The sequence below is a fragment of the Trichosurus vulpecula genome, chromosome 2, assembly GCF_011100635.1.
Source record: "Trichosurus vulpecula isolate mTriVul1 chromosome 2, mTriVul1.pri, whole genome shotgun sequence".
In the NCBI taxonomy this organism is placed as follows: Eukaryota; Metazoa; Chordata; class Mammalia; order Diprotodontia; family Phalangeridae; genus Trichosurus; species Trichosurus vulpecula.
In genome coordinates, this window is record NC_050574.1 from 440,478,780 (window position 1) to 440,505,664 (window position 26,885).

At 36.7% G+C, this 26,885-nt stretch overlaps 1 protein-coding gene across 5 annotated transcripts in view; it reads left to right on the top strand.

The window, feature by feature from the left end:
• Positions 1–26,885, top strand: part of KDM6A (lysine demethylase 6A) — a 276,748-nt gene that overhangs the window by 149,330 nt on the left and 100,533 nt on the right. For all 5 annotated transcript variants that reach the window (XM_036742806.1, XM_036742808.1, XM_036742809.1 and 2 more), the window contains one exon: positions 25,592–25,646. In XM_036742806.1, coding sequence (XP_036598701.1) covers positions 25,592–25,646 — 55 coding nt within the window. The remainder of the gene's footprint in view (positions 1–25,591; positions 25,647–26,885) is intronic.

Below are 26,885 nucleotides of genomic sequence, written 5' to 3' on the forward strand. Positions count from 1 at the left end.
GGCGCTAGGGCATGCTCTGCCCGGTTGCTGGTCTGGTTGGTCCACACCACTCAGGCTGGGCTGTGCTCCACTCCGTTCCCAGCTCCCAGCTTCCAGCTTCGTGTGGGATAGACCTCACCCAGAGACCATCCAGGCCGTCCTGGGCTGGAGCCCTGCTTCCCTCTGCTGTTCTGTGGGTTCTGCCGTTCTAGAATTAGTTCAGAGCCATTTTTTATAGGTTTTTGGAGGGACTCGGTACGGAGCTCACTCTAGTCCCTGCTTACCAGCTGCCATCTTGGCTCCGCCCCTCTTGATTCTGTGTTTTGATGGTTTTTAAATATTTCTCTCAGTAGTTATTCCATCTCCTTAATTCTTAGGACCTGTATCTTTACTTGCCCTCGGCCACTCAGATGTATTTCCATGCCTGAAATGTCATCATTATCCCAACATTGCTACTCATGATCCTGAGCTTTGATGCCTCCTCCTTTGATCACATCTACCTGTCTTTTCCTTCTTGTGCTGTGGAAAGAGCGCTCTTTTTGGAGTCATTGTAATGCAGTTCAGACCCCGGCTTTGCCAACTGTGTGCTCTCGTTCAGTTTATTTAATTTTTATTGACTTTATTTTTTTATTTATAGAATGAGGTTGTTTGGATTGTATTGTCTCTTAACTTCTCTAGTTCTAGTTATATTTTCCCATGATCCTCCTAAGCCTTTGTGATCACTAAGTTCTCTAATAATTCTATCCTTTCCTCTTCTCCCAGTCTGTCATCCTTGACCCAGGCTCACTTTCAGCCCTTTACAACCTTAAATCCGTAATTGATCAGTTCATTTGTACATTTTCCTTTATTTGAAGAGGTTTTCTCTTATATCTGTTGCCACTGAGACCTTTCAAAACCTCAGTCATTGGTTAGCCATCTGTCCCTGTGGTTCAGAATGCTTATTGAAGAGCCAAAACCCTGCCCAATCGTAATACTTTAATTTTTTAAAAATGATTCTAACAGGGCCCTCCCTGTTATAATCTTTTTCCCCCAGCTTAATTATCACATCAAGAAACTGTTCAAAAGTTTCTCACTTTTTATTTATACCTTCTCTTTCTATCTCTGCATGAGACTCTGACCACCACTTTACTAAGAAAATCGAAGCCATATGCCATGCATGCATAAGTTTTATGCTAATCTATACTTCAGAATTGTTCTTCATCATCCTCTATTCTTTGTCCTCGTTTCTGAGGGAGAGTTGCCTGGTTTCCTTGTTAAGGCCATTCTCTCTTTTTTTGCTGTTGGTACCAAACTCCTAGAAAAAGGTATCTTCAGTTAATTTCCTATTACTTCTCTACTCTTTGATAACTATTTTCCCTCCTGGGCACTTTGTTGTCTTCAAGGTTATCAATCATTTTTAACTGTTCCAATGCTTTTAAAAAAATGATATTCTTTATGTTTTGTTTGTCTAGTTTTTTATAATTGTTGGCAACCTCTTTCTCTTCCTTACTTTTTTTACATGACTTTTTTCTCCTAATTATCTGATTTCTCTTTTTTATGTTTTTTTGTTTGGTTTTTTTTGTGGGGGTGTCATGAATCTACTTCTTTTCCTTTTAATAAGTTTGGGTATACATCATACCAGTCATATTGGTTATTTCCTAAGCCTCCCTTGTGTTCAGTTGTCATCTTTATGCAGTGGACTCCTCAATGTATATACATCCTGGTCCAAGCACTCTCCTGAATTGAGCTGCTTGCTGAACATAATGCCTCATTAATGATGATTTGGGAAGATGTCACATTAGCTTTCCAAAGTAAGCATGTCTAAAATAACTCAGTCTTACTATGTCCCTTTTCTTCTTCCGCTCTCCTCCTGATCTTTCCTGCTTTTGTTCATGATACCACTATAGCTTTCAATTCAGCCAGGTTTATGTCCTTAGAGTCATTCTTAACTCTCCTTTCAAATCCACTCATTTATGGTCTTATATCTATTCTCTTCTATCCACTTATTCTTCAGGCCCACATCACTTCTTTCTTGGACTATTATAGTATCTTCCTATTTGTGTTTTTTTCTTACATTATCTCCCCGCAATTGGTCATGAAACATTTACAGTCTACTATATATACTAGAGATAACAAAAATAAGTGAGAGTGTCTACCTCAAGGAGTTTATAGTATACTAAGTGAGACATTGTGTTCAAAGATAAATGCTATATATTTAAAATGTTGTGATTTTTACTTAGTATTGTCTGGGGAGATCAGGAAAGGCCACTTGGAGGATATGCCATTTGTGATGAACTGTGAAAGACACCTAGTGGTTCTTAGAGATGGAGTTGAGGAAGGGAGAGTATTCTCTGTATTGAGGATAACCTTGCTACAGAATGGAGGGTAAAGATTGAAAATGTATTAGGAACAAAAAGCAGGCCGTTTTGGCTAGAATATAGAGTATATCAGATGAGGAGTAATTTGTAATTTTTCTGGAAGGGAAGGCAGAAGACAGATTTAGGTTAGGGTATAAATGCTAAGATGCTGAAGGCACTGGTGAACCACTGAATTCTCTTGAGCAGAAAAGTTTGGGCTTTAGGAATATAAGTTTGGAGCAGTTCTGTAGAAAATGGATTGGAGAAGAGAGAGACTGTCTACAGGGAAGATAATTACTTATTGTCCAAGCAAAAAAATGGTAACACTCTGGATTCAGGTAAGAAGTATGAGTGTGGTGTGAGTAAAGAGAAAGGGGACAAATGTTAGAGGTATTGAGGAGGTGGAGTCCATGACACAACCAATTTGTTAATAGGAGTTGGGGAAGAATAAAAAAGGATGACTTTGACGTTGCTAATCTGGGTAAAGTGCTTGATAAATAGAAAGTCCTTTAATATAAATTTATTGATTATTTGGAGAAATTGTGGTACTCTTGGTCAAAGTTGGTAGAAGGATGAGTTTCAGGGTGAGTTCTGTTTTGGACATAATGAGTAAGAGATACCTCTAATTGGAGATGTGGGCCTGGAGTGCACCTGTGTACGTGTGTGCCTGTGTGTATGTATGTGTGTATGAGTCATACATAAAATGGTAGTTGAGATGAATGAGATCAGAAAGAGAGAGTATAATTTGAAAAGCTAGGTCCTTAGAGAGAACCGTGAAGTACACTCATGTATGGAGTGGAGGATAATGGATCATGACCAACAGGTAGGAGAACTAAGATGATCAAGCAGTATCAGAAAAGCACAGTATTCTGATCCAGGTCTAAGCTAAGCTGGTATAATGAATGATTCAGGCTCTTACATTAAAGTGTACTGTGGTACTTTTCTTAAAGTGAAATAAAACAACTTATAATAAATTAAAAGTTTTATTTGTTAGTGAGTTTTTATTCCTGTCTTTTGTTTTTACATCTTTATAGTTTTCCCCCGTGTCACTTTCCTTCTTAGAGACACATTCCATATAATAAATGGTATTTTTTAGTATATAAATGAGGAAAGAAGAGGGAAAAAAATTAGCACAACCAGTCATTATATTGAAAAAGACTGAAAAATGTGTAAAGTGTATCACTTATGGACTTCCTCCATGAAGAAATGGTTTGGGAGTACACTCATCTCTTAGTCATGCTTGATTTGTAGTTTTGCTGCAATGAATAGAACAGGATAAGCAGGCAACTCAAAAATCTCTAGTGGATCTCCTACCTGCTGGTGGTCATTCAATTCAATCAGGAAATTTCCTCCTGCTGCCAGTTGTCTTCAACCTAGGGATCCCACCTGCTGATATCTCTAACTCACAGGGTTCCCACCAAGAGTACAAATGTCCAGGTCAGGGTCACTTAATTAAGTTGAGGGAAAGACAAAGCAAAATAAAGAGCAGCAAAGCCAGAGACTCATCCAAACAGGCCAGTAATTGTACTATATTTGCCACATACAAACAGTGGCCATTTTTGCTAGCTTTGAGAAATATTCAGGGGCATCTTGCTGGAAGTTTCATAAAGAGAATTCTAATCCATAGTTATGGAATGAGAGTGAAAATATTTTAAGCCAATGCAGCATTCCTTATTGTCCTCTGCAAATTGTCTGGGATGCAATTGGCTCATTTATGCAATACCTCAAATTCTTCCATATATCAAATTGGACTCCTGGGGAGGATTTACCTTTGTGGCCCCCCTTAGTGGCTTTCACCAAAGAGTTACAAAAAACTCCATGGTAGCAAATTCTTTTTACCCTTAGAATCCACCTCACTTTGAGACACAGCCTAAAACTCATTACTACATCCGTTGTATAATCCTAAAATTCCAGGGGATGTGCCATGATTTTAATTTCTCACTTTCTCAGTTTGTTGGGTTCCTTTATGCCATCCTTGTAGTGGATGAATATCATTATTTATTTGTAGAACTGAGGGACTGCTTGGCATTTCAAAAAAAAAAAAACAAAAATTGTTGATACAAATAAAACTCCCTTAAACTTGGGAAGAGTGTTTTGTTTTTTTTTTTGTTTTTTTTTTGTTAGAATTTCCTTGAGGCAGTTGGGTGATGATGACCATTATTGGGTCAATAAGCATTTGTTTAGCATCTACTTATACCAGTCCTCTACTTTACTCCCACCCCACTTCTTTCAATCAGTGCCTTGTTATGAGAGGGACTTACATAGTTTAATGCAACTATGAGTGTAGGATTATCCAAGACCCCAAAACGTGTACAGGTCATAATGGAAAAGTTCTGACAGAAGGTGATCAGTGGAAGAAAGGAATGGCAAACCACTTTAGTATAGTTGCCAAGAAAACCCCATTGACGGCACTAAAATGTTACGAGATCACATCAGAAGATGAGCCTCCCAGGTCAGAAGGTGTAGCATACCACTGGGGAAGAGTGAAGGACAGCTACAAGCTCTAGTACCAGTAATGTGGCTGGGCCAAAGACAAAAGGAGGCTGCACTGCAAATGTATGTGGTGACAAAAGGAAAGGCCAATGAAAAGACTAATAAACATCTGAGAACTAAAATGGATGGGAATAGGTGATTTTAATTCAGATGATCGCTATATATACTATGTAGTATATGTAGTAAGAATCCCTTAGAAGAAATGGAGTAGCCTGCATACATGGGTAAGGAAAGCAATACTGAGGTGTTATCTTAAATATGACAGGATATCTGTTTGAATCCAAGGCAAACCATTGAACATTACAATGATACAAATTTATGCTGCATTCTCTGATGCCAAAGAGGCCAAAGGTGATCAGTTTTACGAAGACCTACAACATCTTCAAGAAATAACACCCAAAAAAGATATCACATTCATAATAGGGAATTAGAATGCTAAAGTAGGAAATCAAAAGATATTTGGAACAAGTTTGCCTTTGAATAAAGCAGGGCAGAGACTAATAGAATTTTGTCAAGATAACTCAGTGGTCATAGCAAACACTCTTTTTCAACAGCCCAAATGGTGACGCTGCTTACAGACTTCACCAGATGGTGAATGTCATTATTAGATTGATTTACATTTATTTTGTAGTCAGAGGTGGAGAAACTGGGAGAAATATGGACAGTCGCAGATGTGCAGATGATACTACTCTGATGGCAGAAAATGAAGAGAAACTAAGAAACCTCTTGAGTTCGAAAGAGAAGAGTGTAGCAGCTGGCTTGAAGATTAACTTTAAAAAAACAGAACTGTTTGCAACTGGTCCCATCACTTCTTAAAAATAGAATGAGAAGAAATGGAAGCAGTGTCAGACGTGGATCTTGGGCTCAAAGATCACTTGAGATTGTAACTGCAGTGGTAAAATTAAAAGAAATTAAAATCTCCTTATTAAAAGGAAAGCTATGGCAAATCCCGACAGCATACTAAAGAGCAGAAATATCACCTTGCTGACAAAGGTCTGTATAGTCAAAGCTGTGGCTTTTCCACTAGCAGTGTATGGCTGTGAGAGTTGGATTACAAGGAAAGCTGAGTGCCATAGAATCAATACTTTTGAATTGTGATATTGGAGAAGACTTTTGAGTCCTTTGAAAAGCAAGAAGATCAGATCACTTAATACTTAAATTAATTGAGGTTATTCACTGGAAGGTCAAACATTGAAGTTCAAGCTTAAATACTTTGGCCACATAATGAGAAGACAGGACTCATTGGAAAGACCTTGATGTTGGGAAAAATTGAAGGCAAAAGGGGATTGTAGAGCATGCGATGGATACATAATGCCATGGAAACAGTGAACATGAACTTTGACAGACTTTGAGAGATAGTAGATGATAGAAGGGCCTGGTGCATTATGGTCCATGGGGCCACAAAGAGTCAAGACACAACTAAACAACAACATGTGCCAGGCTGGTTGCTCAGTGCTGGGGATACAAAGTAAGGCAAAAGACCTGGCCTCAAGGAGTTTACAATCTAATGATATTTCATAACATACAAATATGTACAAATAAGCTATATCCAAGATAAAAAGGAAATAATCAATAGGAAAGATCCTAGAATTAGGAGGAATGGGAAAATATCATGTAGAAGGTATGATTTTGCCTGGGATTTGAAGGAAACCAGGAGGCATAGATGAGGACAGAACATTCCTTGCATGGGCAAAAAGCAGAAAAAATGTCCAGATCCTAGAAATAGAGTGTCTTGTTTATGGGGCAGCAAGAAGACCAGTTTCATTGGATCACAGTGAGGTATTTTCAGAAGATTGGAAAGGTGGGAGTCGGGGGATCCTAGGTTATGAATATATTTGAACCCCAAATGGAGGAATTTATGTTTTATTCTTGAAGTGATAGCCACTGAAGTTTATCTGATGGGGAGGTGACATGGTCTGACCTGCTCTTTAGGAAAGTCACTTTGGTGGCTGAAGTGAAGATGGGGTAGGTGTGGGATGGGGCGAAGGACTTTTGGCAGGGAAACCAACCATATCATTAGAATTGTTCAGATGTGAGGAGATAAGGACCTGCACAAGGATGGTGGCAGTAGTATTAGGGGACATAAGGTGGCATATTCAAGAGGTGTTGCAAAGGCAAAAACTAACAGGTCTAGGTAGGAGATTGAGATATGGTAACGTGGGGGCTGTGAGAAAGGAGTCAACAATGCCCTTAAGGTCAAGAATCTGGGGGTGGGGGAGCTATGAGAGTAGGGGTGTGCTTGACTGTAGTAGGGAAATTTGGAGTAGAAGAAGGTGTCAGGGCAAAGAGAATGAGTTCCTTTTTAAAAATAGTGAGTTTGAGGTGTCCATTAGGCAGTTGGAGATTTGAGACTGCAGGTCAGCAGATAGGTTCAAAGTAGATGTGAAAGTTACCAGTATAGAGATGATAACTAATTCCCTGGGAGCTGGTGTTTTCACCAGGTGAAGTGGTACGGCAGGAGGAAGTAAAGAGGACCCAGGACAGAATCCTGTGGGGGGAGAACAGAACCCTTGAAAATGATGGTAGTATTTTTAAAAAATTTAATTAATTGATTTTCCTTTTTTTAGTTTACAACACTCAGTTCCATTAAGTTTTTGAGTTCCAGATTTTCTCTCCTTCCCCTCCCCCCATCCCGACAGCATGTAATCTGACATAGGTTCTACATATACCTTCACATTAAACTTATTTTCCGAATAATCAAGTTATTATAACCAACCAAGAATTATAACCAATGAAATGAACCATGAGAAAGATGAAACAAAACCAAAAATAAAATAAAAAGAGAGGAAGCAAACAGTTTGCGTCAATCTACATTCACACTCCTTAATTCTTTCTCTGGATGTGGATAGCCTTTTCCATTGTGAGTGTTTTGGAGCTTTCTTAGAACCTTGCATTGTTGAGAAGAGCCAAGTGTATCAAAGTTAGTCGGCACAGAAGCAATCTGTCTGTGGTTGTGTACAATGTTCTCCTGGTTCTGCTTGCTTCACTCATCATCAGATCATATAAGGCTCTCCAGGCTCTTATGTAGTCCATCTGCTCCTCATTTTTATAGAATAGTATTCCATTACATTCATGTACCACAATTTGTTTTGCCATTCCCCAAATGTTGGGTATCCTCTTGATTTCCAATTCTTTGCCACCACAAAAAGAACTGCTACAAATATTTTTGTACATACGGGTCCTTTTTCCCCTTGTATGATCTCTTTGGGATATAGCCCTAGAAGTGGTATTGCTGGATCAAAGGGATATGCGCATTTTTATAGCCCTTTGGGTATAGTTCTAAATTGCTCTCCAGAATGGCTGGATAAGTTCACAACTCCACCAGCAATGTAACAATGTTCCAATTTTCCTAAATCTTCTCCAGCATTTATCATTTTTCTCTTTTGACATGTTACCCAATCTGACAGGAGAGATGTGGTACCTTGAGAGTTGTTTTGATTTTCATTTCTCTGATCAATAGTGATTTAGAGTATGTTTTCATGTGCCTATAGATATCTTTAATTTCTTCCTCTGAAAACTGCCTGTTTGTATCCTTTGACCATTTCTCATTTGGGTAATGACTTGTATTCCCATAAATTTGGTTCAGTTCCCTCTGTATTTTAGAGATGAGGCCTTTGTCAGATACACTGGTTATAAGATTTCTTTCCCAATTTTCTGTTTCCCTCCTAATCTTGGTTGCATTGGCGTTGTTTATACAAAAACTTTTCGTTTTAACATAGTCCAAATTAACCATTTTGCGTTTTGTGATGCTCTCTATCTCTTGTTGTGTCATGAATTCTTTGCTTTTCCATAAATCTGATAGGTAAACTATTCCTTGCTCTCCCAAATTGCTTGTAGTATCAGCCTTTATTCCTAAATCATGCACCCATTTTGATTTTATTTTGGTATATGGAGTAAGAAATTGGTCTATGCCCAGTTTCTGCCATACTATTTTCCAGTTTTCCTAACAGTTTTTGTGAAATAGTGAGTTCTTATCCCAGAAGCTGGACTCTTTGGGTTATCAAAGAGTAGATTACTATATTCATTTACTACTGTGTCTTTTGTACCCAGCATATTCTACTGATCTACCACTCTGTTTCTTAGACAGTACCAAGTAGTTTTGATGACTGCTGCTTTATAATACAGTTTAATATCTGGTGTGGCTAGGCCTCCTTCCCTAGCATTTCTTTTCATTAATTCCCTTGATATACTGGATCTTTTGTTCCTCCAGATGAATTTTGTTATTATTTTGTCTAGCTCTATAAGATAATTTTTTGGTAGTTTTGATTGGTATGGCACTAAATAAGTAAATTAGTTTAGGTAAAATTGTCATTTTTATTATGTGAGCTCGGCCTAACCATGTGCAATTGATGTTTTTCCACTTATTTAGATCTAACTTTATCTGTGTGAAAAGGGTTTCGTAATTGTGTTCATATAGTTCCTGAGTTGGTCGTGGTAGGTAGTCTCCCAAATATAGTGTCCATGGTAACTTTAAATGGAATTTCTTTTTATATCTTTTGCTGTTGGGCTTTGTTAATAATATATAGGAATGCCAAGGATTTATGTGGGTTTATTTTATATCCTGCAACTTTGCTACAGTTGTTTATTGTTTCAAGTAGTTTATTACTTGATTATTTAGGATTTTCTAAATAAAATCATCATATCATCTGCAAAGAGTGATAACTTAGTTTTTCTTCTTTGCCTATTCTAATTCCTTCAATTTCTTTTTCTTCTCATTGCTAAAGCTAACATTTCTAATTCCAAATAAAATAATAGGGTTGATAATAGACATCCTTGTTTCACTCCTGATCTCATTGGAAATGCATCTAGTTTATCCACATTAAATAATAATGCTTGCCAATGGTTTTAGGTAGATGCTACTTATCATTTTAAAGAAGACTCCATTTATTCCTATGCTTTCTAGTGTTTTTTTAATAGGAATGGGTGTTGTATTTTATCAAAAGATTTTTCTGCATCTATTGAGATAATCATGTGGTTTCAGCTAGTTTTTTTGTTGATACGATTAATTATGCTGATAGTTTTCCTAATACTGAACCAGCTTTGCATTCCTGGAATAAATGCTACCTAGTCCTAGTGTATTATTCTCCTGATAAGTTGCTGTAATCTTTTTGCTAGTATTTTATTTAAAATTTTTGCACCTATGTGCATTAGGGGAATTGGTCTATAATTTTCTTTCTCTGTTTTGGCCCTTCATGGTTTAGGAATTAGTACCATATTTGTGTAATAAAATGAATTTGATAGGACTCTTTTGCCTATTTTCCCAAATATTCTATAAAGAATTGGAATTAATTGTTCTTTAAATGTTTGATAGAATTCACATGTAAATCCATCTGGCCCTGGAGATTTTTTCCCCGGGGAGTTCATTGGTGGCTTGTTCAATTTTTTTTTTTCCTGAGATGGGGTTAATTTCTTATTCATTGGAGGTGAATTCATCCTTTTCATTTTTGATACTGATAATTTGATTTCCTTTTTTAAAATCAAATAGAGCAAAGGTTTATGAATTTTATTGGTTTTTCTTTCATAAAACCAACTCCTAATTTTATTAATTAGTTGAATAATTTATTGGATTTCAATTTTATTAATCTCTTCTTTGGTTTTCAGTATTTCTAATTTGGCATTTAATTGGGGATTTTCAGTTTGTTCTTTTTCTAGCTTTTTCAGTTGCATGCCCAATTCTTTGATCTCCTTTATTTTTTTCATGTAAGCATTTGGAGATACAAAACTTCCCCTAAGAACTGCTTTTGCGCATCCCATAAGTTTTGGTATGTTGTCTCATTATTGTCATTCTCTTGAATGAACTTACTAATTGTTGCTGTGATTTGTTGTTTGACTCACTCATTCTTTAGGATTAGATTATTTAGTTTCCAATTAGTTTTTAGTCTATCTTTCCATGTCCCTTTATTTACAAACAATTTTTATTGCATCATTCACTGAAAAGGATGTATTTACTATTTCTGCCTTTCTGCACTAGATTGTGAGGTTTTTATGACCTAATACATGGTCAGTTTTTGTGTATGTGCATTGTACTGCTGAAAAAAAGTTATATTCCTTTCTATCCCCATTCCGTTATCTCCAGAGGTCTATCATATCTACCTTTTCTAAAATTCCATTCACCTCCTTAACTTCTTTCTTTTTTATTTTGAGATTAGATTTATCAAGTTCAGAGAGGGGGAGGTGGAGGTCCCCCACTAGTATAGTTTTGCTGTCTATTTCTTCCTGTAACTCCCTTATCTTCTCCTCTAGCAATTTGGATGCTATACCACTTGGTGCATATGTTAAATAATCGTATTACTTCATTGACTATGGTACCTTTTAGCAGGATATAGTTTCCTTCCTTATCTCTTTTAATTAGGTCTATCTTTGCTTTTGCTTTGTCTGAGATTAGGATTGCTGCCCCTACTTTTTTTAATTTTAGTTGAAGCACAATATATTCTGCTGCAGCCTTTTACCTTTACTCTGTATGTATCCCCCTGTTTAAAATGTTTTCCTTGTAAATAATATATTGTAGGATTATGGATTTTAATCCTTTTTGCTGTCTGCCTCCATTTTATGGGAGAGTTCATCCCATTCACATTAAGTTATGATTAGTATCTGTGTCTTTTTCTCCATCCTGTTCACCCTCCCTTGTTTATGCTTTTATTTTTCCCTTCTCCCTTCCCCTCCTCAAAAGAATTTTGCTTTTGACCACCGCCTCCCTCAGTTTTCATTCCCTATCAACTCCCCTCCCTCATCGTACCCTTTACCCTTACTACTTCTTCCTTCCCTTCTAACCCCTCTCCCCCTTTTCTTTCTCCTTTTCCCTCCTAGTGCCTGTAGGACATTTGATTTCTGTACTTATCAGAGTATGTTATTCCCTCTTTGAAACAAATCTGACGAGAGTAAAGGTCAAACACTGTTCTTCCCCCTCCTTTCTTTCCCTCTACTCTAATATGTTTTTGTGTCTCTGCAAGTGACGTAATTTACCCTTGTCTACCTCCTCCTTATGTCTTCTCCCAGAACAGTCCCTTTGCACCCCTTAATTATGTTTTTTTACAATCACATCAGTTAATTTATACTCATACCCTCTGTGTGTATACATATCTTTTAAATGTCCTGATAACTATACCATTCTCAAGATTAACATATATATATATATATATATATATATGAATATGAAACACATATAAAACAATATAATCCTATATAAGAATGTAACCAATTTGTCCTTATTAAATAATAAGGCTTCCCACTTTTTTATGTGTCTCTTGAGTTCTGTATTTGGAGATCAAAATTTTCATTGAGCTCTGGCCTTTTCATCCAGGAAGGTCTGGAATTCCCTTATTTCATTGAATGTCCATCTCCTTGCCTGGAAAATTATGCTCAGTTTTGCTGGGTAAGTTGATCTCAGTTGTAGTACAAGCTCCTTTGCCGTTGGGAATATCGTAATCCAATCCCTCCTGTCTTTAATGTAGAAGCTGCAAGTTCCTGTCTGGTCCTGACAGCAGTTTTGTGATATTTGAATTGTTTCTTTCTGGCTGTTAGCGGTATTTTCTCCTTGACCTGATAATTCTGGAATTTGGCTACAATGTTCCTTGGAGTTTTCAATTTGGGATCTCTTTCAGGGGTGTGACCGGTGGACTCTTTCTAATGACTGTTTCTCCATCTGGTTGTATGACCTTCCAGCAGTTTTCCTTGGTGATTTTTTGGGAAGATACTTTCCAGGCTCTTTTTTTCATCATGGCTTTCCAGTAGACCAATAATTCTTAGATTATCTCTCCTGGATCTATTTTCCAGGTCAGTTGTTTTTCCAAAGAGATATTTTATGTTTTCTTCTATTTTTTCGTTCTTTAGATTTTGTTTAACTGATTCTTGATGCCTCATAGAGTCATTAGCTTCTACTTGCCCAATTCTAATTTTTAATGAATTATTTTCTTCATTTAGCTTCTATACCTCCTTTTCCATTTGGCCAATTTTACTTTTCAGTGACTCATTTTCTCCAAGTATGTTCTGTACCTCCTTAACCATTTTGCCAGTTTTACTTTTTAAAGATTTGTTCTTAGTGAATTTTTTTTTTCCATTTTTTCTTTTATCTCTCCAGTATAGCTTTTAAAATCTTCCTTGAGCTCTTCCAAGAATGCTTTTTGGGCTTGAGACCAGTTCATATTCCCTTTTGAGGTTTCAGATGTGGGTATAATGTGAATCCTGTCCTCTTCTGAATTGGTATTTTGATCTTCCCTGTCACCATAATATAAGCATCAGTGGTCTTTGTTTTTCTGGATTGCTTCTTCATGGTGGTTGTCTTTTTCCTGGCTTTTAAAGTGGATTTCTGCTTCTAGGGGCCAGGGGGCTCTGTCCCAGGCTTCTTGTGCTGGGAACTGGTTCCCTGGTTACTGGTTTTGTGTGCTGTGGCTTCAGGTTTTGTCAGCTAGAGGCTATATGATGCTGCCACTCACCTGGTGCTAAGCTGTAGCTGCTTCATGTGTTCCAAGGTTGAGACCATGTGAAGTCTCTCCGACTTTCCCCTGGGTGCCACTGAAGCTCCCAGCGTGAGGTGTGGGAGATGGTTGGTCTGGCTGGTGGAAGTCTCCTCTTCCCCTAGGGATGAGCTATAGCACCTCTGGTCTCTGCTGTTGTCTCAGCTGGTGTCTGCAACTTCCCCTGGCTGTCAGAAGGCACACCTGGGGTCCTGGAGTTGGCGCTTGCGGGCTCCACCCCTCTGTGGTTGAGGAGCTCCTGCTGTTCTGCTAAGGAGGGGTCTGCTGGGTTGCCCCTTTGTAACCAAAGAAGGGTGTGTCTCCCCAGCCGTCTGAGCTATAAAAGAATCCTGTACCCCCACTTCTGGCTCCTCTATTCCAAGGTTTTTCCCAAGGCAGTATTCTCTGGGTCATTCAAGGTGAGGAAGGGAGTGATGAGAGCACCTATGTTTTACTGAGTCATCATGGCTCCCAGAAGTTCAAGAAGGCAAGTTTCAAACCTTTAGACTGTGGGCTGAAAGCCTCAGGATTTGCTTTTGCTATGGCCGCAGGGTCTGCGCTTTTGTCTCACCTAGCTCCAACAGACTCCAGCTTGGTGTGAGAGGCCTGTGGATAGCCACTGCAGCTGGCAATTCAGTCCTGGGCCTGCTCCCGCTCCTGGTCCCACTCCACTGTGGTTTAGTTCTGCACACTCCGTCTTCTCTATCCTGCTCTATTGGTTGGGTTCCTCTGCTACTCCTGCTCTGGTTTGGTTGGGTGCAGTTCTGCGCACCCATTGCTCTCCCAGCCCACAGATCCGTCCCATTGACCCTGTGGACTCTACTGGGCTCGAAATTTGCCACATATGGTCTCCTTCTGGCTTCTACCTCTCTCAGATCTGCTCAGATTCACTTTTTTAGAGTTACCTGACAGAATCTGCAAGAGAGTTCCAATAAGTCCCTGCTTTCACTCTTATCATCTTGGCTCTGTGCCGCACGCCCCCCCCCCCCCCCCCATCTGATTATAGTATTAAGGAGAAAATGGTGGTCCGTGGTGTGAAAGGATTGGAGAAGGGTCAGGAAGGATGAGCTCTGAGGAGAAGGAAAGAGTAATTTTAGTGGATGCTGGGTTGAATATTGTGAGAAGATAGGAGATACAGAACCATTTATTGAAGATGGCATTCTCAAAAAGTTTAGACAGAAAAGATGGAAGGGATGGGGGGGTGATAGTGGGAATGGAAGAATCAGATGAGTGGGGCTTTTGTTTCTGAGGAGGAGGGAGTTGTCCACATTTTTGTTGGCATTAGGGAAGTAGCCAGTAGAGAAGGAGAGAATTAAGATATTGAAGAGAAGAAGGGAACCTCCGGGAAGAAATGGGATGAAATGGGATCACCTGGGCCAGGTAGAAGGCCTTGACAAGGAGTAGGGCAATTGCTTTGTTTGAGACAGCACCCAAGAGGAGAGAGTAACAGAAGGTCATGTGATCGATGTGAGGTGAAGATGAGGAAGGGAGATGAGCTCGCAGTGAATGGCCTCAATTCTTTTCAATAAAAATACGAAGCAAGATTGTTAGCTGAGAGGGTGAGAAAACAGAAAGCCATGGAAAGTTTGAGGAGTTGTTGTAGGTGAGATATTTATGGAAGTGTAGAAATATTACTGCCTAGCAATAGCGAAGGCTCAGTTGACTTATTAAGCAGTCATATAAGAACAAGTCAGAATGGTTGTGAGATTTTCTTCATCTTCTTTCAGCAGCATGTTATACAATTTAAGGCTGCAGGTTGTAGGAGTGATCCATGACTATCTTTTCAGAGCACAGTCAACAATATGGGAAGGGGAGCCAAGGACTCAAGAGAAGAGGATGATGTAAATTTGAACAGGTTCACTATGGGAAAATAAGGAAAGTATAGCTAGTCCAGGATTGATGACCTGGGAGAAAAGGGGGCTGGTGTCAAGGCATTGCATGTTATGGTCTAGATAAAGAGCAGGGTTTGCTATTGAAAGGCAGCAGTAGAAGTGCAACACCAACAGATTGTGATTGGGTAAAGGAATTTTAAAGTTCTTGCAGTGGTGCATTTGTGGGCAGTGACAGGATCAAGGCTATGACCATCTTTGTGCTGAGGTAGGGTGGAGTAGTAGTTTTGGATCAGGGCAGCAGTTGGGAAAGAGAGAAAGATTTTGAACTATGTATTGAAGTCATAGAGAAAGGAAGGGGAGTAACCTGGAGTGTGAGGTCACAATTTTGATTTGATAGTAAATGTGCATTGTATGGACATGAAAAGAGAGTAGTTGACTGAATGATGCTGGTAGGGGAGAATCTCAAACTGATTTGGGAGTGGAGGGGAAGCAAAAAATGTTCTAGTTTCCACACCTGAACCAATGAGTAAGAGAAATGTGGAAAGTGCTGGAAAGGAATTTGGAAGGATTGGGAAAGAGATTTTAACATGAAAGCATATTTGTTTTCTATGGAACAGACATTCCACAGAAGGGAAAGGTGGGTGTTTTTGTTTGTTTTTTGGATGATGAATGGGTTGAGGGGGCCTGGGGAATGAGATTTGGATGATGATCTACAGGAGTTAAAATCCATGGCATATGTTGTATATGACCTGGTGGGAGTTTGTTCATTAAGTGAAAGGCACCTCCTCTTCCCAATGGAGGTGGAGATTACCTGGAAACACAGACTGATGGAAGGTGCAGGATCAAATGGAGGGCTCTTGCCTTACCTTTCATTTTCCTCAGAAGACAGGGGATTAGGAAGGAGATAGAAGACTCATACTTGCCCCCTTCCTCTTCCTACAGGAGTTAGAAGGAGAGATGGAAGTCAGATCAAAGCTCCTTACCTCTCTTCACCTCTTCCTTGCAGGCTGGAGATTAAGCACAAGACAGATTTAACAAATTGAAAGGAGAGCTTTCTCTCTTCTTTTAAGAGACCTGCAGTATTAGCAGTATGAAGGCATCCATTCCCTGCTTGGGGTGGGAGGGGAGTGCACAACTCTTCTTAATTTGTCCTTTTAAATGAGGGCAAAATCTGTTTCAGTATCAAAATATTTAGTGCTTTAGCTGAGTTTTGATGAGATCTCCTAGGAGAACTTTGACAGTGCTTAATTGCATAGGAGCTTAAAAACAATCAAGGGGAAAAAAACCTTAACAATACAGCTTACAGAAATCATGTTCATAGTATATTTTTTAAGGGCACAGTGAATACTTGGCTCTTTCCATTAAATGGCTTCTGGCAGTTTACTTCTTGATCTCCCAGAAGTGGAGTCTGCAAGAGAAATAGCATTTATTAAGAGTTTACTTTGTGCCCCACATTTTGCTAAGTGCTGTGGATATTGTGAAAGGCAGAAACAGTCTCTGCTCTCGAGGAGCTTACTGTGTGTATGGGAAGATGACATGCAAACAGTTATGCACGAATAAGGCTGGACTGTACTCTGGCCAGTCCCTCTAAATAAATTTGGTAGTTTATGTTTGTTAATGGAACAAAATAAGACACTGGGGTCCTGAGAGAGTTAATAAAAGGAGAATCATATCATACTAAAAGGGCAGTGAAGTCCCTAATTTACATGAGTAAAGTGTTGTGAATATTATTCCTACTATAGGAATATAGCAATGGAAGGTTGTGGTGAAGCATGGAGAATGTGTTTCAGAGGTATAAGACTTAGGGAGGGCTATTTATATGTCTAAGATTACTTCCCTTCCTCAAAAATCTTTAGTGATTCTCTGTTGCCTCTAGGAGAAAATTAAAATTTGTCATCCTAGCATTTTAAGCTCTCCCCTGTAATCTGACTACAACCAACACTTCCAGTCTTAATACTGCATTACAGTCATATTGGCCTACTATCTGTTCTACAATCTGCATTTCACCTGCAGTGCTTACAAGTGTTATCACCTTTACTTCTTTAAAACTTTAGCCTCCAAGTCTCCAGTTACCTCTAATGGGAAACTTTGCTGATTGTCTACCCATCCTCTTCCTCTGATTGGTATTCCTTTCTCGCTCTTTAAATGTATTTCATCATTTTGTGGATTTCATTCCTCTAGTAGGATGTAAAGTATTTTAAGTTAGGAATTGTTATGGTTTTGTCTTCGCATCTATTTAGGACACTGTCTTGCACTTAGTGCATGGTAATTGTACTTCAGTTTAATTGAAGACAGGACATGACTGGTTACCACTCTGAAAGTCATTTTAAAAAGTAGTCCTGTGTACATTCGTACATAGCATTCGCAAGTTAATGCCACGTTCTAAATACATACCAGGATTGAAAAAAGAATGAAGAGTAACTCCAACTTGGCTTATTCAGACACTGACTACTGACTCAAGACTGTTGGGGCAAGAATCCAGGCTTGGCCACAAGTCTTTATCTCTTTGATATGCACCTAGAAATGGGTGTGTATACTGGTTTAGTATGTAAACTGTTTCATAAAATATTAAGGAAAGAAGGATGATCAGAGATTAAATGCTGTATTCACTCATAAAATAGTTAGAGCCACTGAAGGCACGATGGGCACATGCAAGACCTGGTAGAATTAAAACCTTAGAATTCCTCGTTATGCCTCATCTAGTTCCTTTGCTGCTAACAGTTCTCAGGCATTGGGTGTTTGCTGTAACATGGGGGTCAACATGGGAGCAGGCTCCCAAATCTAGTCTTATTCCTGGTCAGCAACTCAGGGGCTAAAGGAGTTCCCTGAGTCTGAGACCTTCATGTTCATATCCTGAATCACAGCATCTTGCTTATCAGGATAGTTCTGTGACTGCTAAGGGTTCTAGTTCTAGTTCTGGACAGCGATCTGGCCACAACTAGCCCACACCTGGTGTTTGTGCACCAGAAGTAGCCAACAGACTTCTAAGACACTCAAGGGCAAATTTATTGTCAGTGCATTAACATAGCCAGCGGGCAGCGGGGGCAGCAAGGTCTAGAGACAAATGGGGAGCGAAGGTAATGACAGTGACCCAGGGAAGCAGATTTCTAAGTAATGCCTATAGGGAAGGGCCGAATTTCCCTTGGCATCAAGGGAAATGGTCCTTGGGTCAGAGGTACAAGCTCTTAGTTGGAGGAAGACTGTAGGGAGTGGGTAATTATAGCATTTCCTAAGGGGACCTGAGATTTATCAGTCTCCTGGAAGAGCTTAATTGGAATTGTAGGTTTCTCACCAGCTATAGAAAGAGGAGGGCATAGACTGGGTAAAAAGGGAGGAGATCTGGGGGTTATGCCCGTCTCTGAGGATATACACATTTCATAGCACACTAGTGTCAAAGGATCACATAAACATTATGTACACTATAATGCAAACCAAGGCAAAAATAGATTCTTACTTGCCCGTGAAATACATTAGAGTATTTGAGTTTATATATTCAGATATTTCTGTCTAGTTTTATTATAATACAAAAAGCAGATAATTCACAGATGATAGATGATGAACTATCATTGTATGTCATTTCTCTTTTTCTTCTAAATAATGTTGCCTTTCCTTTATATCTCCTTACAGACTTCACATATATACCATGTTACCACATAAAATTTTGAATTCTGTAGTAACTTGATATTTACATTTTTTAATGCTCTTATGTTCCTTTTTTCTAGTTTAGTTCCATAGCTTTTCCTAGTTTCCTAGCCTTCCTTTTGTTATTTTGATTGCTAATTGATTATATTTCATATATTGTCTCTTTTCATATGAGTTCACTACTTCCTGACTCCACTAGGTTCCATTACTTAAAATTTCTTCATCAATACCTTCTTTCCAACTTATAAACCACTCTTTTGCAATTTAAGACTGTGTTTTTCCTGAGCCTTCATACATTTACTTTTGACTGTTGGTTTGTATATTGAGGCATGGAATTCCTCAGATGGAGAATCAGGCCAGCATGAGTGAAGGGATGTACTAATGTGAGAAAGCAGGTGAATCATGGAGTCATGGTAATGAAATCTCATGGAGTGGGGGGTGGTAAAGAGTGGCTGGGCTGGGCCCAGCCCCTTCCTGTTTTTAAATTAAGAGGGTAAAATAAAGATAGGAGAATATACTTGTGATTTCATCTGTATAGGGACCTCCTGATGAGGAGGTTCTACCATTGCACCTTCACTGCTACATATACTCTGGCAGTCACCTAGAACCCAGAGCATTAAGTGACTTTTACAACTTAGCCTATTTCCATCCAAGCAGTCAGTATAAGTCTTTTTGGGGGTAGGGAGGGTTGGCAGGGCAATTGGGGTTAAGTGACTTGCTCAAGGTCATACAGCTAGTACATGTGTCAAGTGTCTGGGGTCGGATTTGAATTGAGGTCCTCCTGACTCCAGGGCCAGTGCTGTACTCACTGTGCCACCTAGCGCCCCCAGTATAAGTCTTATGTAAGAAAGAGTGGTATTTATTTAGTAGAGTACATTAAAATTTTTGAGTAATGTTCTCTAATTCTCCTCAGTATTTAAGATTAAGTCTATTTTCTTAGTAGCAAGTTCCTAGATAGCCATGGTGTCACAATGGAGAGGGACAGATAATGAGCTATTCTTTTAAAATAGCTTTGCCATATTAGTCTCCATCTCCTTAATCATGAATCAATCAGTTTAGTGAGCCATCAAATTAATTTACATAGAAATTGCTTATCAGATTATTTATAAATGCTGATAGAGCAGTGGCTCTGGCCTTAAAGATTTGCTGGTTTGACTATTTGAGCATTATGTAACTAGAGATTCTTCACCTCTTCAGTGGAAGGAAACATGGGAGGAACAATCTACATATGAAAGTTTACAGTTACAGTAGAAAGTGCCAGATAAGAAGGCCTGAAGTCTGAACTTGACTCAGTTCTATAAGTTTTAAACTTGGCCAAGTCATTTAGTCATTCTTTGCACCTGTAGCTGTATCTATAAAATAGAGTAGTGGTTATTTATCTGTATTACAGAGTGGTTGTGTTAGGGTTTAAATGAGATACGTAAGTGAAAAATTTTTTGGAACTTGGTACTCTACAAATATTCCATTTGCTAAATGGAATGATTCCACTTTATTAATAAATATTCCAAGTATATTTTCTGTTTGTGTTTTAGGTAACTGAAGCCTTTGTTCCATATTAATGAGTATGTTGTGGTTGACAGAGTCTGACTAACCCAGATTCCAATTCTTTCAGTGTTGCTAATTAACTGTGAAATCGAGGGTAAATTATTTTGCGTCTTTTTTCCTCACTTTCTTCATGAAAATTAAGGGGGCAGGGGAGAAAAGATCTACAAGGTACTTTCGATTAATCAACAAGTATTGATTAAGCACCTATCATCTGCCATGTACTGTGCTAAAGACACAAAGAGAGATTGTGAAACGATCCCTACTGAAAAGGAGCTTACATTCTAATGAAGGAGACTGTGTGTGTGTGTGAGAGAGAGAGAGAGAGAGAGAGAACATAAAGTGAATGAATGTAAATAACAGAAATACAAAAATGAATATAAATAAATAATTTAATGCCAGGTAGCTGTAGTCCTGTTTTATAGTGCAAGCTTTTAGAGGGCAAGAACTATGTAATTTTCAGTACATTTCCTGTACTAGATACTCAGTTTTTGTTTTTCAGTTAAGAGAGTAAAATAAAAAGAAGGGAATATACTTGTGGTTTCATCTGTGTAGGGACCTCCTGATGATGAAGTTCTACAACATTGCTCCTTTTCTGCTACATGTACTCTGGCAGTCACCTAGAACCCTGAGCATTAAGTGCCTTGTCCTTGGTCATTCACTCAGTGTGCATCAGAGCTGGGGTGTACTTAATCGGAAGCTAACTTAATATCCACTATGCCTTGGTCTTTCTTAGAGGGTAAACTAAATGATATATTTATCACTCAATCTGTTACTCTTTCTAAAAATTTTTTTTTTAAATTTGTGAGACCTTGTTAGAAAGTGTTGAGTTGCTACGATACTACTTGCTGTAAATTTTCCTTTCCATTCAAGGCTTCCTGTTCAACATTCTAGCATATAATTGAATAAAAATTCTAAGTCCCAAATCTCGCAAATATGAGAATTTTTGGTTCATTTTGACTTGAAGCTACCGTTCTTTATGTATTTTCATTTTACTGTCATGAAAATTTAAAAAGAAGCGGTTTATAGCTCTGGTTAGTGCTACTCTGGTAGTGCATGTTTGGGAAACATACCCAATCAAAGGCTTCTCTGACATAACCTTGCATACTACACTTTAGGTTCTCTTCTATGCTGATTCCAGAAAATTCCGTCAAGCCTCTTCTCCCTTGAGTCTTTTTCATTTGATCTTTTCCAGACTCTAATGACTTTGCTTTGGGCCTTGCGTGAAATTGGGAACTAATGCTCTTTAGCAAAGTACTATTTCTTTTCTCTTGACCTCATTTCTTTCACTCCATTTCATCTTCTTGGTGTAGTAGATGGAATTATAGAGTTAATCTGGAAGAAGTTTCAGGTTTTGACTGACAATATGTATGAACCTATTAGTCTGTAATATGTCATATATATCTACTTCGCAGAGTTTTTGTGATTCTTAAACAAAGTAATAGATGTAAGGTGGTTTCTAAACCTTAAAGTACTTTATAAATGTTTTATTATTTCCCCCTCCTTTTCCTAGTTCTTTTTTTTTTTAATTTCCTTTCCTGCTTTCCTATTTTCCTTTCCTTGAAAGCAAAAAAAAAAAAAATACTTCTGGCTCTAGATCCAAAGAAAACTTGTCCTCCCTTGCACTTGTGAATATAATCCTGGCTATAAGCCAACACTTGGAATCCCACAAGGTTATGTTAGTTATTTAAGAATAGAGGCATTACTAAAGAATACACACATCAGACCTTGATTACATAATCTTTAATTAGCTATCTCTGAAAGAGATGAATGATAGAGAGTTGAGCTTCATTTTATAACAATTTTCTCACATCATTGTAGGTATTTGAACAATTTTTTTTCTTTATGTATTTTGTAAAAATTATAGAGTTTGAGTTTTTTTTTTTTTTTAAAGAAAAGTTTTCATTGAAAATGGTTTTAAAAGGTTAGAAATTTTTCCCTGGATCTTTGAATTAACATTGTTCTCTATCAGGGTTCTTCAACTCAGAATAATGCATAAAATAAGATACATAGGAATAAAAATAAAACCAATTTTGTTGAAATGTTTAGCCATTATCAATATATATCTAAAACTAATTCATAGATCCTAGTTTAAGAACCATCAATCTTAAATATATTTTCTGTACTTCCATAACTGAAAAGAGAGTTAACATTTTTAATGAAATAGTCATTAAAATGAGTTAAATAAGATTTAGAATCTACTGAATATTTTTAAGGAAAGAAATTATTGATGTATTGATGTATAGTATTATTACTGAAGTATTTTGTATTATAAATTGCATGAATATATGAAGCTAGACTTTTATCTCATACTTCAGATTTCTGGACATAGCTATACTTAATGTGTAAGATAGCTTTTAATCAAATTTCAAAGAAACTGCACTTATAATAGTATAATGTAATAATATAAATATTAAGCCAACTCAGATACAAAATGGAACACTAGGATTAGAGGACAGTAACACTTGTTAGTTAGCATTCAGAACAGTGCCTCCTAGGTAAATCTTGCTCAGGATTTGTATTTCTGTGGACTGCTCTCTGCCTCAGGTTTTGTATGTAGTCTCTGAACTGCAGCGGCCTCTCCTGCATGATAACTATTTCACACAGCAGTAGCCAGCTTCAGTACTGCAATATTTGTGTGAGGTGCAGATGTTTGCTAGCTGCTTCTGTTTGTTGCAGAGATGGGAGTTGGAAATTTTACCATGGTAAAATTTATAAGGAATACTTCAGGTTATGGTGCATGATTATAGGAAATAGTTTAGGTTTCTGCCGATGATGAGTTTGTTAGTACAAAGGCTATTTTGTCAATTTGTATACCTAAAAGGAAGCCATGAGTTTTTTTGTTTACTTGTTTTTTTCCATTTAGGCTACAGAAAGGTTGTAGGGGGATGTTTTTGTATGGCTGTTGGTGTACATGTTTCTAAAGATTGTTATTATTATCTTTTAGAAATCATTGTAGTAATTATTGGTGTTTTCATCAGTATATATATTTGTTATTATCTACAGTTTTACCTTGTGATTTCCATAGCAAATTTGAAATATTTTATGTGTCTGATGCCATGGATTTTGAAATAGTGAGGTTTCTTTATTTCTTTCAAGAATCTTGGTGATAATGTAGCACTGTCAAGAAATCTTTCCTGCTGTGCTTCATTGTATAATCTTGAATACTCAAATCTAAATGTAGACATGGGTAATTTGACTTACAGAGTTATCTGTTCTTCCTCATGGGGTTTTATTGTAATAACAGTTTCAAGATGCCACCATCAAGTAAGCATTTGGCTTTGTTTTTAGGACAGTTTGGTTTTTTTGTGTGTGTGTGTGTGGGTTGTTAGTTTTTTTTTGTTGTTGTTTTTTTTTAGGTAGCGTTATTGTGGTAAAAACAAATGGTATTACTTAAATGAAATGGAAGCTTATGTCAATATAAATTATTTTTTTTAGACTGAAATGTGTAGGTCTCCAATGCTTTTTCTTTTTTGTATTAGAAAATAGAATTAATCCTAAAATATACTTGGGAATTAATTTTTAGTGTTTTGACTTAAAAGTCTTGTGTTATTGCTATAGTGTCAGATGAAAGAATGTTCAAGAATACACAATGAGTATGTAATTTTTTTGTCACTTCTCAAGGTCAAAATAAAAAAAAACATTGGACAAGAAATTATGAAATTGTGTATATGTATTTTCTGATATATTGTTTAATAAATGTTAAAACTTTTGGTTGAGCTAATATAATAAGAGATTTCTTATATTGGCAATGTTCTGGCAATTTAGACTGAAGAATTTCTTGGCCTCAACAAATTAAGCGAGGATATTCAATCATAGATACTTAGTCATGTTAAACTTTTGACTCCATTAATGGCATATGAGATGTCTTATATTAGCAATGCTCTGGAAATTTAGGCCACAGATTTCTTGTCAGTAAGGTTGTTAAATCAAGTATATGTGACCTGGTGAGTAACCCTGAAATGAAATAAAATTCTTAGTTTTTGCCCTGGATTACATCATTACTAGGATATGATTATTAGAATGGTTTCTGATTATAATTAAGTGAAAATTTGGTTTACTCAGACTTTATTCTTATAACTTCCTTATGTTAAAAGACTTGGCAAATACAGAAAGGAAAAGCAGTGGTGAATGGTGTGTAGTTTTTTTGGTAATCAAAATGTTTTCATGATTATTATCATTGTGTAGTACTCCCAGAATATGGTCACAATTTTTTATTCTGGTATGATGAGAGCTTACAATATAGTATTACTGTTTGTTTTCTCCATTGCTTTTCTTTAGGATGCTTTTTGAAGTATTCAATTGAAACCAGTTTCCCATTCTCATCCTATTTTCGAAAGGATGTTTAAAAATTTTTTTTCATTACTTAACTTATGGAGGCATGGGGGGCAAAAAGGCTCAGGAGAAGTTGGATAATTTCTGTGGATCTATGTTTGGATGGCATTAAGATAACTGCAGCTTTTCTTATTTTATACTTTCCAATTTAAAAATTTTTGCACCAACTATGGCAGCTTTTGTTTATCTACAAACTAAGACTACTAAAACCTATCAGGTTAAATATATTTATAAACCAAGGAAATTGATGAGTTTTAAAAAATGATTACAAGTTGTTAAACATTTGAGTTTTAGGTAGGGTCATTGAACTTTGGTATCATAATTCTGTGCTATCATATACAGGAAAATAATATGTGAAGAATTCAGTATATTATCTGCTGTTTAGTTAGATATTTTTAAATTTTTAAAAATCTTATTACTTTAAAATAACTTTTTTTGTACTAGAGATGAATTTTAATATTGTAATTTGAAATCACTGAAAGGTAAATATTTGTTAAAGAATGTAAGCATTTTATACCATAATGTTAATTTTTCCCCAAATAGCTTTGTTTCATTAAGTTTTAAGTGCTCATAGATAATCAAAGTTTATATCTTAGTATTCAATTTACATTTTTCTTAAAGAATTTAAGTATCTTCTGTCTCTAGTTGTCCATACTCAAGCAATGAAAAGTTTAAAATTTACTTTTAATGATTCTTTTGAATGGCATTGTAATTATACTATAATTCTTCTTTCAGAAAATTTCACACCTGAGGAATTGCATTAAAATAATTTTTTTGTTAATATTTATTTGAATTGTAAGAAATAGATTTGAAAGTGTGTGATTCTTATATAGATGTTTTCTAATCCATATGATGTAATTCCTCCATCATATTAAAAAAGCTATATTTCCAGCTTCATATTAGGTATTTTAAACTCATTAGTATTGAATTTTTAATTCCAGAAACAAAGCATTAATATTCTCACTTTACTTTTTTGCAGCATTTTCAATTAGCTTTGGTTGACTGTAATCCCTGCACTTTGTCCAATGCTGAAAGTAAGTATTTTTAAGCATTATGGTTTTTTTCCCACATTAATGTCATTTATATTAAAATGCTTGCTCCTGAAATACAACTATCATTAGGAGAAATAGGTGTTTTATGTGGCTTTTTCCTTCCAGAATTATTGAATCTAACCTTGTCTCGGTTGCCATGGCTACCTAGCTTGCACAAATGGAACATGTGAAACCAGTTTCTGTGAAGAGTCTGTGTTTAAAATAGATGTGCCACTGAAGTGGGTTGTTGAATTAAAATTATTCCCACTAGTAGAAGAGAGTGATTTTATGTGGATTGGGAGATGTATATTTTATGGAGCATATATTTTTAATTATCATCCTGCATCATTATTTTAGAAAATACACACACACACACACACACACACACACACACACGCTAATCTTATGCGATATCTCTCTGATTCTTACCATGGTAAGTATTTACAATATATGTTGTTATAAATTATATTGTCTTACAGTTTTGCAAAATTTTGTATGCAATTTTTTATGTTGATACTTTTTTTCGTCAATAGGTTGAGTTAGACTATCATCAAGTATTATTGTTTCTTTTCAGATAGCTTTATCTAGACTTTACCTCTTTAAGACAAATTGATTCTCACAGATGTTCTCATTAGTTACATGGAGTGGAGTATTTTGCTTATATATTACATTTGCTTCCAAATTACTTGGTGAGTTTTCATATTACAGGCATTGACTACCAACTAGGATTTTAAAATATTTTGCGTGTAAAAGAAATAAATTTGTAATATTATAGCAAATTTTATCTACTCTTTACTGAAAATCTTGATTTCTTTTTTAGAGATAGTGTGAATCCTCCACCAAGAAATAATGCAAATTTTCATGTAAATTTTCAAATGCTAAGGTTGAATAAGATGTAGCCTGTATTCCTAAGCAAACATCAGGTGCTTATATAGCTGTTTTGATGAGCTAGAAAAAGTAACTCCTCAACCCCATAAATGCATCCTAAACCTATTGTAATGACTCATAATTTTGTGGATTCAAATATGTTTTGGGTAAAATTGTCTATTAAAACACAATTTAAAATAAAAGTCTAATTTAACACTTAACAACTTAAAGTACTTTTATTATGTTATTTTGTACTTTGATATAATCATTATAAAATTTATTTATTACCTTTTTATTAGATCAGACTATTGATATTTAATACTATTTAGTGTCTTTGGAATTGAAAGAAAATAGGAAAAATTATATTTCCAGGGT